Genomic DNA, 14928 nt, shown 5'->3' with positions numbered 1-14928 from the left:
TCTCAGTTATCAACAAGAAGCATCAGCCATGAACCATGTGTGTGGAGGTCTTTACCCCTCCCAAATGAGTCGAACTGCCCAATACCTTTTTCCCTATAACCTGTAATTTGTGTAGGCAAAGCTCTGATATTGGTGTCCTTAGGTAGGCACATCATCTTGGTTGTGTAATTAAATAATTTCTGTTTTGCTGTTGATTTAATTCAGTTTGAACTGAACCACAGCCTCCGTCAGAAACTACAGCCTCTGAACTAAATCGGGCCCCACTTTGTGTGTTTTTGTAGATAAAATTGTACTGAACATAAGCGTATAAAATTGTATTGAACATGCTATCATGGCAGAGTTAAGTAGTTAGACAGAATGGATTGCCTGCAAAGCCTAAAATATTACTGTCTGGCCCTTATAGAAAATGTGCCAAACCGTGGCCTAGATGGACAAGAAAATTTCTTTTTAATACATGTAATTCATATGTGCTATGTAAAAGTTGATGCACATTTCAGGAACATCTGTCTTTATATGTGTTTATTTGTGTGTGATCAGTTAGAGATGGGGTTCTTTGATGGTGGGATTTGTTGTATTGTGGAGCCTTGTCATCCATCCAGTATATTTATAGAACACGTACTGAGTCAGGAGCTTTATCTTTGGTGTTAGAAATAAAATGATTCATTGCATGCTCTGTGTTTGGGAATGTTAGTAAATTGTGTTTTCTCCCCTTTTAATTAGTAAATGAAATTAGGAGCTCATGGAGAAAAGCTATTGAAATGGAAGAAAACAGAACTACAGAACCAATTCAAATGGATACTGAGCATAGAGAAGTATTGCCAGAATCATCATCTGTGTTGCATGATCAAAGAGAATTTAGCATGGCCGATTTTCTCTTTGAAACCACTGTATCAGATTTTGGCCAGTCTCATTCGACTGAAGAGAAAAATGTTTCAGATTGCAAGTGTGTGCCTCAGAAACATGTTGTGACCAGTCACATAGATGAACCACTAACACAAAATCAGTCAGATTTGTTAAATAAGAAAGTAATTTGCAAGCAAGATTTGGAATGTATAGCCTTAACTAAGCTTTCAGAAACTAGCCAAATGGAGACATTCTCCCCTGCTGTTGGCAGTAGGATAGATGTGATGCGTGGCAGTGAAGAGGAGTGTACTAAAATATTGGACCACTTACAAGCTTCTTGTAACAAGCCTTCCACAGATAAAACTACCTTGTGGAACTCTTTTCAAGTATCAAGTGGAATTAGTTCTGAGAGTTTTAAAGATACTGATTTTGGCATATTACATGAAACTCTTCCGGAAGAAGTTGGTCACCTAAGTTTTAATAGTTCCAGTAGTTCAGAGGCCAATTTTAAACTGGAGCCAAATAGTCCTATGCATGGTGGCATTTTTCTAGAACATGTTGTGGAAAGGAGACAGACTACTCCAGAATCAGACGTCAATATTCAGGCTCTTTGCAGTAGATATGAGGCTCTCAAGAAATTTCTTTCCAAGAAAAGGGAAGAATCTTACCTCTCCAATCCCCTAACGCCTGAAAGACACAAACCAGTATTGAGCCCTGTTACCCAAAATGTACAAACAAAGGATATGCTTAACTTTTTGGACACCCATGATTTGCATACTGACCATACAAAGCCATCATTACGCATGTCCATTGGTGAAAGAAAACAATCTCTTTCACCACTAATTAAGTTTTCTCCAGTGGAACAAAGATTGAGGACCACAATATCATGTAGTCTTGGAGAGCTACCTAATTTAAAAGGTAAGGTTTAATGACCTATGCATATTCACTTATTGAAGTTTTCTCTCAACTTTTGATGAAACCAGTACATAATGAATGCTGCATGACCTTTATTATTATTATTATTTTTTCTTTTCTTTTTTATAGAGACAGGGTTTCACTGTGTTGGGCAGGCAGATCTCGAACGCCTGACCTCAAGTGATTCACCCGCCTCAGCCTCCCAAAGTGCTGGGATTACAGGTGTGAGCCACCGTGCCTGGCCGACCTTTATTGTTAATGTGCTCCTCCTTCATCTAGGATGAAGGGAACAATCCCTTACTGTAAAGGTCCTTTCAGAATCTCTGTTGATGTATATATAGCTACAATTGATTTGGGATGAGGGTGGGGAAAAAAGCCCCCCAACCTTAAGCTACTGGTTTTATAATACAAATGACCGAAAAGGTGAAAGTCATCAAAATCTTGTCCAGTGGAAGGTGGTTTTCAGAAAGTTGAGAAACACAATTTTATTTCATTATTTTTATTTTTTTAAATTGCATTTTAGGTTTTGGGGTATGTATGAAGAACATGCAAGACTGTTGCGTAGATACACATGGGGCAGTGTGAGTTGCTGCCTTCTTCCCCATCACCTATATCTGGCATTTTTCCCCATGCTCTCCCCAGCTCCCCACCACCCTGTCCCTCCCCTATTTTCCCCCAACAGACCCCAGTGTGTAGTGCTCCCCTCCCTGTGTCCATGTGTTCTCATTGTTCAACTCCCATCTATGAGTGAGAACATGCGGTGTTTGATTTTCTGCTCTTGGTGTCAGTTTGCTGAGAATGATGGTTTCCAGGTTCATCCATGTCCCTACAAAGGGCACGAACTCATTGTTTTTGATGGCTGCGTAGTATTCCATGATGTATATGTGCCACATTTTCCCTGTCCAGTCTATCATCGATGGGCATTTGGGTTGGTTCCAGGTCTTTGCTATTGTAAACAGTGCTGCAGTGAACATTTGTGTGCATGCGTCCTTATAGTAGAACAATTTATAATCCTTTGGATATGTACCCAGTAATGGGATTGCTGGGTCAAATGGAATTTCTCTTTCTAGGTCCTTGAGGAATCGCCACACTGTCTTCCACAATGGTTGAACTAATTTACACTCCCACCCACTGTAAAAGTGTTCCTATTTCTCCACATCCTCTCCAGCATCTGTTGTCTCCAGATTTTTTAATGATCGCTGTTCTAACTGGCGTGAGATGGTATCTCAATGTAGTTTTGATTTGCATTTCTCTAATGACCAGTGATGATAAGCATTTTTTATATGTTTGTTGGCCTCACATATGTCTTTTGTAGTGTCTGTTCATATCCTATGCCCACTTTTGAATGGGCTTGTTTGTTGTTTTCTTGTAAATCTGTTTTAGCTCTTTGTAAATTCTGGATATCAGCCCTTTGTCAGATGGGTAAACTGCAAAGATTTTTTCCCATTCTGTTGGTTGCCAATTCACTCTAATGACTGTTTCTTTTGCCGTGCAGAAGCAGTGTGGTTTGATTAGGTCCCATTTGTCGATTCTGGCTTTTGTTGCCAATGCTTTTGGTGTTTTGGTCCTGAAGTCCTTGCCTATGCCTATGTCCTGAATGGTTTTGCCTAGATTTTCTTCTAGGGTTTTTACAGTGTTAGGTCTTATGTTTAAGTCTTTAATCCATCTGGAGTTAATTTTAGTGTAAGGTGTGAGGAAGGAATCCAGTTTCTGTTTTCTGCACATGGCTAGCCAGATTTCCCAACACCATTTATTAAACAGGGAATCCTTTCCCCATTCCTTGTTTTTGTCAGCTTTGTCAAAGATTGGATGGTTGTAGATGTATTGTGTTGCCTCCAAGGCCTCTGTTCTGTTCCATTGGTCTATATCTCTGTTTTGGTACCAGTACCATGCTGTTTTGATTACTGTAGCCTTGTAGTATAGTGTGAAGTCTGGTAGAGAAACACAATTTTAAATATCATTGTTGTAATGGTGTAATATCTCTTCCTTTGAAATAAATTTGGTGGGAGTGGGGAGTAGAAATAAAAGAAGCCAGGTTAGTACATTAGTTTCCTAGGCTGCCATAACCAAGTACCATAAAGTGGGTGGCTTAGAACAGCAGAAGTTTATTGTCTCTGGAGACAGTAAGTTCTAGAGGCTAGATGTCCAAAATCAAGGTGTTGAAAGGGCATGTTTCCTCTGAAGCCATTAGAAGAGGATCCTTCTTTTCCTCCTCTAGCCTCTGGTAGCACCAGGCATTCCTTGGCTTGTGGCAGTGTAATTCTAACCTTTGCCTCCATTGTCACATGGTAGTCTTCCCTTGTGTGTCTATGTGTCTTAGAAGGACACAGTCATATTAGCTAATTTATGGGTCACCATACTCCAGTATGACCACTTCTTAGCTAATTATATCTGTCATGACTGTATTTCCAAATATGGTCACATTCTGAGGTACTGGAGTTAGAACTTCAACATATCTTTTTGGGGGACACAATTCAGTCCTTAACTGTTAGTATTAATAAATATTGAAGCTAGGTGATGGATACATTGAGTTAATCTTACTTTTCTTCACTTTTGTATGTTTGAACATTTTCCTCATAAAAGGTTAAAAAAATTGCTCTTATAGCTCATTAGGACTGATAAGGATCTGGTGATACAGATTTATTATATATCACTCTGATTTGCCCTAATAGTTATACACTACTACATTGAAAAGTATTTGGCTGGGCACAGTGGCTGATGCCTGCGATACCAGCACTTTGGAAGGCCAAAGATGGGAGGATTGCTTGAATACAGGAGTTCAAGATCAGCTTTGGCAACACAGGGAGACTGTGTTACTACAAAAAATTAAAAAAAATTAGCTGGGTATGTTGGTGCATGCCTGTGGTCCCAGGTACACTGTAGACTGAGGTGGGAAGATTGCTTGGGCCTGGGAGTTTGAGGCTGCAGTGAGCTGTGATGCCACAGCACTCCAGCTTGGGTCACAGAGCAAGTCCCTGTCTCAGGAAAAAAAAAAGTATTCTAGGAGGAATGTATTGATCTTTGGAAAAGAGGGTACTTTGGTGAGAATAATAGTAATTTTATCATAATTGAGTGTTTGCTACTGCCTGGAATCTGTCCTATTTATTTTTCTTTGTACTATTTGCTTATACTTCTTTTCTTTTTTAAATCAATTTGCAGAAGAAGACATTTTGAATAAGAGCCTTGATGCAAAAGAACCTCCATCTGACTTGACAAGTTGAAGACGTACCTATTTAATACGACTGTGATGCACTTAAATTGAAGCTATGCCACAGGATAGAAACTGATTTATAACTTAAATACATGTTGGAAGTGTAGCACTGTTTTTCAATGTTTAAAAAAAAATTCCAAATGCCTTTTAGCCTTCTTTAATATTTTTAGGTAAGGAAAATATGTTTGGATTTTTTCTTTTTGTAGGTTTATGAGATTGAAATGTGAAGTATTTGGAAAGCAAATGTCAAGCAATGGGAAGCCATTTTGATTTCTTGAGTAATCTTGTAAGCATTAAGCATAAATGACAAAGTACTAGTGTAATTCTTATAACTTAAGTCAGTTAATATAAGGATGAGTAGTTTTTGTTGTATGTTCACTAAGTGGTTAATAGCCATTGAATATACTAATTTTAAATCTTAGGGAAGTATACAACTTTCACTGTTTCTTTATGGAACATTCTGGCTAACCAGAAAAAGTGAGAAAAGTAGTGCCTTGGGATGTGTAGTCAAGATGACAAATTTTAAGACTGGAAAAGCTCTAAACAGGCTTCATGATTATTCAAGTAGAATGATCCCAAGTAGTGATGTTTGGTAGAATAAAGCGCATGTGATGATTAAGTGAAGACTGGGGCGGAATGATTTAAAAAAAGGAAAAAGATGGAAGATGAGTAGACACTTGAAAGGAACACTGTCAAACTATAAATCCATCCAGTGAGTTGTATAACATTTATGTTGAGTCTAATTTAGACTTCGATAATTTAACCCTAGCTTAATATTTTAACAAAAAATATAAATTAAAATTTTCATTAGTCTGTTTTTTTGTTGTTGGGTTTTTTTGAGGTACTCCCTGTTGGGGGAGAGGAACAAGGAACAAACAGCAAAATTCCTCATTCCCTACAGAATAGCCTCACAATAACTTGGGAAAACCGAACTTGGGGTTAAATAACTTGGCATGCTGGTACAGTCTCCTGCCTCATTCCTTCAGATGCCCTGCTCAGAGAAAGACTTGTGTCTAGCGTCTAAGTCAGGTATCCCCAAACTTTTTACACAGGGGGCCAGTTCACTGTCCCTCAGACCGTTGGAGGGCCACCACAAACTATGCTCCTTTCACTGACCACCAATGAAAGAGGTGCCCCTTCCTGAAGTGCGGGGGGGGGCCGGATAAATGGCCTCAGGGGGCCGCATGCGGCCCGTGGGCCGTGGTTTGGGGACGCCTGATCTAAGTGAACACATACTATCGCCCTCTGTAAACCAGGAGGAATGGAACAGGCACTGGAAGGGTGATCTTACCTACAGTGCCCTTCGTAGACCCCATCTCACAACCATCAAAATCTTGTCCACTAGCCCCCAAGGAACTGGCAAGGAGAGAAGGTGGAGGGGAAATTTATGGAAGTAGGTGGCTTAACAGTCATCTTTTTTCACTTGTCTTGGGCTACCTGTCTCTAAGTTGTTTGTCCTATCCCAGTGTGAAGACTCATCTTTTTGTGAGAAAAGACAGAAGAAAGCACTTGTAACTACCTTCTTTGTAATGGAAAAGGAGGAAGAAAAAGCTTCACCTAAATTGCTGTCTTTTATTAGTTAATACAGCAAATCGGACTGTGCAGGTCTATGGGGAAACTATTCTTTAGTCTGCTTTAAGAAAACTCAGGATCTGAAAATCTTAGCATGTAAGGCTGTCTTAGCATCTGCAGAAGTGCCATGGCCATTGCTAGACACTTAATGTGCATTATTTCACTTAATTATATTTTAAATATGCTTCCCTGGTAATTCTTAAGCTCAACAAAGGGGGAGAACTGCTGCTAGGAAATAGAGATTCACATTGAACCCTGCGGTACTTTTAAGAAGCAGGTACGTAGCTGCATGTATGCTTCGGTAGAGATTGTTAAACATCTAATAGGAAGCTCAGTTTCGCCAGTCAAGTCTGAGAAGCCCTTAATTACTGAGAATCAAAAGAGCAGAATGTCTGTAGACATTTTGGATTTGTTAAAAAAATGATAAGTGAGTTATACCTGTGATAGGCTGAAAGTTTTTGACATTCTTTCCTGTTCTTCATGTGCCAGTACCATAAACAAAAATTATCTCACATGTATCACTTTCTTCTCCTAAACCACTGTGATGGCAGCTTTTTGCCTTCAGCCTTTTCCCCATCCAGTGTCTCCTGCATAGTTGCCTTGTGATCTTAAGGAACTGTTTTGATTGGGTCACTTCCTTGCTTAAAATTCCATTAATGGTTCATTGTTAATTCTAGAATTGAGTTCAAATTTAAAGACATGTAAGATCCCTATAATGGATTTTGTCTATTCCGCCTTCCACTGTAATCTCCCATTTTTTTTTTACTGAACTGCTTCAGTGAGCATGGGTCTTTAGAAACCTTGATTTATAATTCTCCTGAGGCAGGAATACCTTGCCTTCTTCTCCTAGCTTACCACAATTACAACTCTATTTTAAATCTCAGAACAGATCTGACTTCCACCTTGAAGTCTTAATCTACCCTTTTTATATACATGTGCCTACTCCTCCTCTGAAATCTTCTGATTTGTCTTTTTATTCATTTAATATTCCACTAATTTTATTATTTTTTTATGGTTGCATATGGTCTCTCTAGTTACAGCAGTGCATACATCAATACATATACGCCTACGTGAATGTGTGTTGGGTGTATGCATTCACACACATACATATATACCCCAAGGGCCACGTGTCATCTTTCGCAATGTTTGTTTGCCTCCTATATCATGGATTAAATGGTAAAGAGGGCTAAGTTATTGCTGTAAGTGTATTTCTCATTACATTAACATTAGACATTATATAGAATGTATTTTGTTTTATGCACTATTTGTAAGATACAAAGGTGTATAAACTGCTACATCAGCTTGAAAACCTGAGATAATGCTAAAATGTTTTAGTTACTTTAAATGTTTAAAGAGGGAAGCGTATAATATTGCTAAACATGAAAAATGTTATCAAGTAGAATAAAGAATAGTTGAAGTTAACATATGGGGGAAATTTAACTGAAAACAAAAATACAAGTATTTTGAAAACTTTTCCTACATCCAGAGTAGGAAAATAATAACTTTTATACAGGTCTCCAGAATTCCTGTTTTTCCTTTAGATAAATTTGAAGCTTATCTAAAGGAAAAACAGGAATTCCGGAGACCTGTATAAAAGTTATTATTTTCCTACTCTGGGTGTACTAAAATTAAAATACGTTGAATGACGTTTTCCTCAATGTACAAGTATTGAAGTAAATGTTTCTTTTGTATTATGTTGCAGATACACAGTTACTCTAGAAATGACCTTTTGCCTTATGCACTGGGAATAGCAAGTCTGCATCCTATGTTTAAAATATTTGAGAATCCTCTATGGGACTCTTAGTAAATGTTTTAAATACTGTTGTTTTGAATAAATATTTTATACTATCTGGCTCTGGAATTTCCTATATAATATCAAAAAGAACTATGTCCCTGCAAACTGTAGGATGATGACATATAAAGTTATATTAATAGGCCGGGCGCGGTGGCTCAAGCCTGTAATCCCAGCACTTTGGGAGGCCGAGGCGGGTGGATCACAAGGTCGAGAGATCGAGACCAACCTGGTCAACATGGTGAAACCCCGTCTCTACTAAAAATACAAAAAATTAGCTGGGCATGGTGGCGCGTGCCTATAATCCCAGCTACTCAGGAGGCTGAGGCAGGAGAATTGCCTGAACCCAGGAGGCGGAGGTTGCGGTGAGCCGAGATCGTGCCATTGCACTCCAGCCTGGGTAACAAGAGCGAAACTCCGTCTCAAAAAAAAAAAAAAAAAAAAAAAAAAAAAGTTATATTAATAACCTGATCTGCAAAATAAATTTGAGAGGTTCAGCAATTCAGGTAAATGTATTTTGTTACTGCCATTTTAATTACTAGATTTACTGTATATAGTATTTTTAAATGATTTTTAAAAGTATATCTATAGCATCAGTTTCTCATCTGGAGTCTATACTAGTTTATTGCCAATGACCCTAAATAAGTAATATTTATAAATTACACCTGAATAGCTTCTTACTCTTCATGAGTGGTGTCATCCATGTCTGCTGCTAGAAAGGGTTTAATAAATATTAAATAATTTTATAAAGCCTTAGAAATTCTAAAGCCCTATCACTTATATTTACTGCTTATACAAAGATAGCATGTAGGGTGTAAAATGTGAGTTGATCACAGGTCTCTTGACTCTAAAATACTTAAGATTTCTGTCTATAAGGCAGCTATTGCTGGAACTGGAATGGGACACTTTAGATATGTTTTCCGATTTTACTAAACCACATTGCCAGTCCAAATTAGGAACCTCAGAATCCTTCCTCAAAAGTAGGTGATCTAAGAATCTGGTTCAGTATTATCCAATTTCCAGATAAATACAAATGGGAAAGTGATCTTGCCCCAAATAAGTGAAACTCTTACCTTGAGGGAGGTTGCTTAGCTTCCTGGACTTTGGCTTACTCAATATGTAAATTTGGAATTATATGAAGGAATAATCTATTATATAAAAAGCTGGGACCCATCACCAGTGCTGATCTGTGCATGCAAGTTATAAGAACAAAAAAAATGGCCAGGTGAGGTGGCTCATGCCTGTAATTCTAGCACTTTGGTAGGCTGACGCGGGCGGATCACTTGAGGTCAGTAGTTGGAGACCAACCTGGCCAGCATGGTGAAACCCTGTCTCTACTAAAAATACAAAAATTAGCTGGGCATGTAGTCCCAGCTACTTGGGAGGCTGAGGCAAGAGAGAATGGCTTGAACCTGGGAGACAAAGGTTGCCGTTGGCCTAGATCGTGCCACTGCACTCCAGCCTGGCAACAGAGGGAGATGCCATCTCAAAATAAAAAGCTAGGACTCTTACGGTTAACTTTTCAGTGGAAGTAATGGGGTGTAATGATTAGGAGAGTCAGTAGTCAGATTGCCTGGGTTTAGCTGTATGACCTAAATAAGGTCATAGCAGTTTGCTTATCTGTTAAAATAGAAAGTAACCTACCACATAGGTTGTGAGGATTGAGTAAGATAAATGCACACGTGCTTAAGAACACCAATGCCGGACCCGGTGGCTCACACCTGTATTCCCAGCACTTTGGGATGCTGAGGTGGGTGGATCACCTGAGGTCAGGGGTTGGAAACCAGCCTGACCAACATGGATAAACCCCGTCTCTACTAAAAGTACAAAATTAGCTGAGCCTGGTGGCAAAACACTTGACATTTAGTAAGGGATTAAATATGCAAATAAGTTTCACATCAGCAATTTGGGGAAGAATGGCTCAGTAGGTGGTAATGGTAGTTAACACTTAGTACTGAGTATGTCCTAGGCACCATTCCTAAATACTTTTCACGTTGAATTTAATCCTTTTAACAATCCTATCAAGTGTTTTTTTGTTGTTTTTGAGATAGGCTCTTGCATTGTCAACCAAACTGGAGGGCAATGACACAATTAGGCTTCAATGCAGTCTCTCCCTCCTGGACTCAAGCAGTCCTCCTTCCCCAGCCTCCCAAGTAGCTAGGACTATAGGCAAGCACCACTATGCCCAGCTAATAAAAAAATTTTTGTGTGTGTGTGGAGACAGTCTCACTATCTTGCCCAGGCTGGTCTCGAACTCCTGGTTTCAGGTGATCCTCCCAACTCAGCTTACCAAAGTGCTGGAATTACAGGCATGAGCCACCATGCCTGGCGATGAAGTAGTATTCTGACCCACATTTTACAAATAAGGATAAAAGTGTTGTGAAATTAAGTATTTTGCCCATGTTCAGAGAGCTAGTAAGTGAAGGGACCACAATACCGACTGAGGTGGTCTAGCTTGAGTCCACAGCGTAAGGACTTCTACAGCTGTTACATCACTAAAGTGCTGAGGGCTAAACTCACAAAAAATCAAATATGCCACTTACAGTACTTGTGGGCAGTCAGAATCTTTAGATTTACATATTAAGCACTTTAAAGTTATTTCAAATAAGACCATGTTTTAAATTGCTAACACGTTTATTCATGAATGAAGCCAAGAAGAATTTATAAATGCATTTTAATACCTTGCTGATAAAATAGTAACATTCCATCTTTGCAATCTGATACGGAATACAGGAAGATACTGGTAAAGGCTTTGATGTGCATATCTATTATAACCAGGTAATCAGAACACACACAACCACCTACTTTAGTGTTACACCATACCATCTTCTCAGAAAAGCCAGCTTCAAGCTCTAAGTAGCGTCCAAAGTTTAAAGACTGGAGAGCAGGGGGAAAAAGATGAAAGGAGAAAGCAGCACACACTTCAAAGCCCATTCTTAAGCACACCACATTATGAATATTAAAAATAAAGGATGCAAACAAAAAAGGCAATTCAGCATTTTCAGAAGGAGCATTTGGGACTATTCAACGCATAAGGAGACTGTGCTTGGGGCCATCCACTCTCTCCAGCTTCTCAAAGTGTTTCCTGGCATTGCGAATGTTGATCAGGGTGGCCGCAGAAGGGATGGACGGATCTGACATGACCACCATCACGTACGTGTTTGAGGTGAAGATGTCGATGAAAGCTGCGAAGTTGGAATTTCTAACTTCCATGCTCTGAAAGGAAGCGGCCAATTTACTGCAGCTCAGCTTGAACTGCTTGATGATGTTGCTGATCTTCTCAAACCGGTGGACGTCGCGCTGCTCTTTGCACTGGTAGTGGGAAATAACCAAGAACGTCGCTCTTTCGAACAGCAGAACTTCATCGGCCTCGATGATTTGGGCAAAATTCCTGAGGTTCATCTCCAGCTGCTGAACGTTGGGAATCAGCTGGTAGACGATGCTGGACCAGGCTTTGTAGAGCGTCTCATCCCAGATGGACGTTCGAAAACAAGCACACTCCAGCGGGCGGGACAGACGCCTCAGGTCTTCCTCTCGCTCTTTAAAAATCAGGTCACGCTGATCCTCCTGAACCAAATCCATTTTGTGCACCAGGCAGAAGATCTTGGCGTCAGGAGAGTTCTGGAGGATGGCCTCCAGGCATGACTGGTAATAATGCATATCCTTTTCCAGTTCGCGGCTCTCCACGTCAAACACGTAAATCAAAACCTCCACATTACGGAAGATGTTGTCTCGCTGGCTGGTGAAGTAATTTTCCATGAAGGTGTCCTGGCCGCCACAGTCCCACAGGTTCAGCACCAGGTTCCCCAGGAATCGGACGTGGGAGTGCTCCACGTCAATGGTGGCCCCCAAGCGCCGGGTGTCGCGAGCGATGTAATTGGCGAAGATAATCGACCTCATGCTGGTCTTCCCCGACCCGCTCTTCCCCATCAGCAGCACCTTTTTCTTCATGGCTGTATTTGGCATCACCCGCCGGGGCCGCCGCGGACTGGGCCTGAGGGCGCGGCCTACACACAGCGCGGAGGGAGGGAGAGGGGGCTGCCGGGAGCTCGCAGGCCGGGCCTCGCTCCGCGCCGCCGCGCAGCTGGGCAGGCAGGAGAGCCGAGAGCGCGAGCTAGGAGCCGGAGAGGCTGCGGCGGGGCTGGTTCTTTCTCAAAGCGGAGCGCCTGCGGCGACCGGCGGCAACCGCACGGGAGATGCGCTCGCCTTCCGGAGAGAGGAGCCGCTGCGTCCCCGCCACCGCCCACTTCCGGCGGCGATCTCGCGAGAGCTCCTGCGCTCAACCGTCCCTGCCGGAGGAGCTTGGAAAAGCTGCTACTTTAATGAAACCGAACTGTGCAGCGCGAGCCGTAAGATGGAAGGGAGGCCCAAGGACTCCGGTGTTTTGTTCTGTTGCAGCTGGGCTTGCGGTTGCTAGGGTTACGTGTATGTTTGGCCAGGGGAAATGCTGCCCTCTCGTGGCCAAAAAAAAGCCTCACCCACCACCACCACTGCAACGGGCTTTAGGAGCGAGGTGTGCTGGGCGGGTTTCTGCAGCCGGCAGATGAAGCGGAGGTAAAGCCCAGCTTCCCAGTCCACTTAGGCCTCCCCGGGGTCCCTGGCCCAGTGAGTACAAGGGCAGGGCGGACGGAGACTGTGCAGGTGCGGAAAGTGAGACAAGTTGAGCGATTGTCCGCTGCTGCGTAGTTAGATGACAGCAAGCCCCTCCTGGGAGACATCCTGGCTTCCAGTTGGTGCGTTAAATTCCTTTCTCACATCTGCTTTCCCCGTAATCTCAGACTTTAGCATTTATAGTTAGAATTCCAAAGCTCGAGGAAACGATAATATGGAATTCCATGCATTAGTTCCATTCTTACAGTAACTCTGTGAATTAATAACCCTGTTTTCAAGTGAGGGAATCAAAGGTTAGAGAGGTTAAGTCCCTTGACCAAATTACACAGATACTAAATGATGAAATGGAACTTGGTAATTATAGTCAATAATAATTTCATTGTACATTCAAAAATAACTAAAAGAGTATAATTGAGCCTGCCATGGTAGCTCACGCCTATAATCCCAGTACTTCGGGAGGCAGAAGTGGGTGTATCACCTTAAACTGGGGAGGAGGAGACGGATGTTGTCGTGAGCAGAAATTGAACCATTGCACTCCAGCCTGGGCAATAAGAGCAAAATGGACTGACTGCAGTCCATTTGCCTAACAATAGGTCACACTGTGCCCCTCTAAAGCATAAATGATTCTGCTCTTGATCTTAGAGTAGATGAGTGAATCAGTGTAATCCAGTATCATTCATTCAGAATGAATGAGAGTCAACAGGATACTGAAGCCTCTATATCTACCTTAAAGCCCCTCTTCCTTCCTTTCTTCCTTCCTCTCTCTCTCTCTCTCCTTCCCTCCCTCCCTCCCTTCCTTCCTTTGTTTGACAAAGTTTCACCCTTGTCGCCTAGGCTGGAGTGGAATGGCACGATCTCAACTCACTGCAACCTCCGCTTCCCGGGTTGAAGCAATGCTCCTGTCTCAGCCTCCCAAGTAGCTGGGATTACAGACGCCTGCCACCATGCTTGGCTAATTTTTGTATTTTTTTAGCAGAGATGGGATTTCACCCTGTTGGCTAGGCTGGTTCCGAACTCCTGACCTCAGGTAGTCCACCTGCCTTGGCCTCCCAAAGCGCTGGGATTACAGGTGTGAGCCACCATGCCCAGCCTTCTTTATTTTTTTTTCATTTTTAAATGTATTTTTAGAGACAGTGTCTTTCTCTGTCAACCGGGCTGAAGTGCAGTGGTAAGATCATAGCTCACTGCTGCCTGCACCTCCTCGGCTCAAGGGATCATCACATGCCAGCCTCCCAGCTACCTAGGACTAAAGGCACGTGCCACTATGCCTAATTTTTTTTTTTTTTTTGAGATGGAGTTATTGCCCAGGCTGAAGTGCAATGGCATGATGTCAGCTCACCACAACCTCTGCCTCCTGGGTTCAAGCGATTCTCTTGCCTTAGCCTCCTGAGTAGCTGGGATTGCAGGAATGCACCACCATGCTCAGCTAATTTTGTAATTTTAGTAGAGATGGATTATCTTCATGTTGGTCAGGCTGGTCTCTAACTCCTGACCTCAGGTGAGCTGCCCTCCTCAGCCTCCCAACGTGCTGGGATTACAGGCTTGAGCCACCGTGCCTGGCCTAATTAAAAAAATTTTTTTTGGTAAATCTTTCTTATTTTCTATTTCTGTCTTTTTGTTCTACTTTCCAGGAGATTTTTCTCATCTTAATTTGCCAACTCTTTGGAGTTTTGAATTTTAATAATCATATTTTAAACTTCTATAGGCTGTTCTAACAGTTCTTTTTAAAAACAAAATTATTTTATTGGATTAAATATCTTCTTTTATCTCTCTGACGATAATAGTAGCATTAAAAAATGTTTTTGTACTCTGTTTAGTCTTGGTTTCTTCCAGGTTTCTTTTTTTTTTTTTTTTTTGAGACGGAGTTTTGCTCTTGTTACCAAGGCTGGAGTGCAATGGCGCGATCTCGGCTCACCGCAACGTCCGCCTCCTGGGTTCAGGCAATTCTCCTGCCTCAGCCTCCTGAGTAGCTGGGATTACAGGC

At 41.6% G+C, this 14928-nt stretch overlaps 2 protein-coding genes across 3 annotated transcripts in view; one reads left to right on the top strand and one right to left on the bottom strand.

Moving 5' to 3' along the window:
* Positions 1–8389, top strand: part of HAUS6 (HAUS augmin like complex subunit 6) — a 61400-nt gene extending 53011 nt beyond the window's left edge. For both annotated transcript variants that reach the window (XM_039474861.2, XM_074394897.1), the window contains 2 exons: positions 721–1761; positions 4918–8389. In XM_039474861.2, coding sequence (XP_039330795.1) covers positions 721–1761; positions 4918–4979 — 1103 coding nt within the window. In that variant the 3' untranslated portion in view covers positions 4980–8389. The remainder of the gene's footprint in view (positions 1–720; positions 1762–4917) is intronic.
* A 2559-nt stretch (positions 8390–10948) lies between these two features.
* Positions 10949–12695, bottom strand: RRAGA (Ras related GTP binding A). Its single transcript, XM_003928136.3, has one exon. The coding sequence runs from the start codon at positions 12297–12299 to the stop codon at positions 11358–11360; it is 942 nt and encodes a 313-aa protein (XP_003928185.1). The 5' UTR covers positions 12300–12695; the 3' UTR covers positions 10949–11357.
* Between the last annotated feature and the right edge of the window lie 2233 nt (positions 12696–14928).

The sequence above is a fragment of the Saimiri boliviensis genome, chromosome 2 (assembly GCF_048565385.1).
Source record: "Saimiri boliviensis isolate mSaiBol1 chromosome 2, mSaiBol1.pri, whole genome shotgun sequence".
Taxonomy (NCBI): domain Eukaryota; kingdom Metazoa; phylum Chordata; class Mammalia; order Primates; family Cebidae; genus Saimiri; species Saimiri boliviensis.
This window is presented reverse-complemented; position numbering and strand designations above follow the sequence as displayed.

What these genes read in the sequence shown, in the direction of transcription:
- RRAGA (XM_003928136.3), bottom strand. Translation starts at nt 12,299, where the DNA reads ATGCCAAATACAGCCATGAAGAAAAAGGTGCTGCTGATGGGGAAGAGC.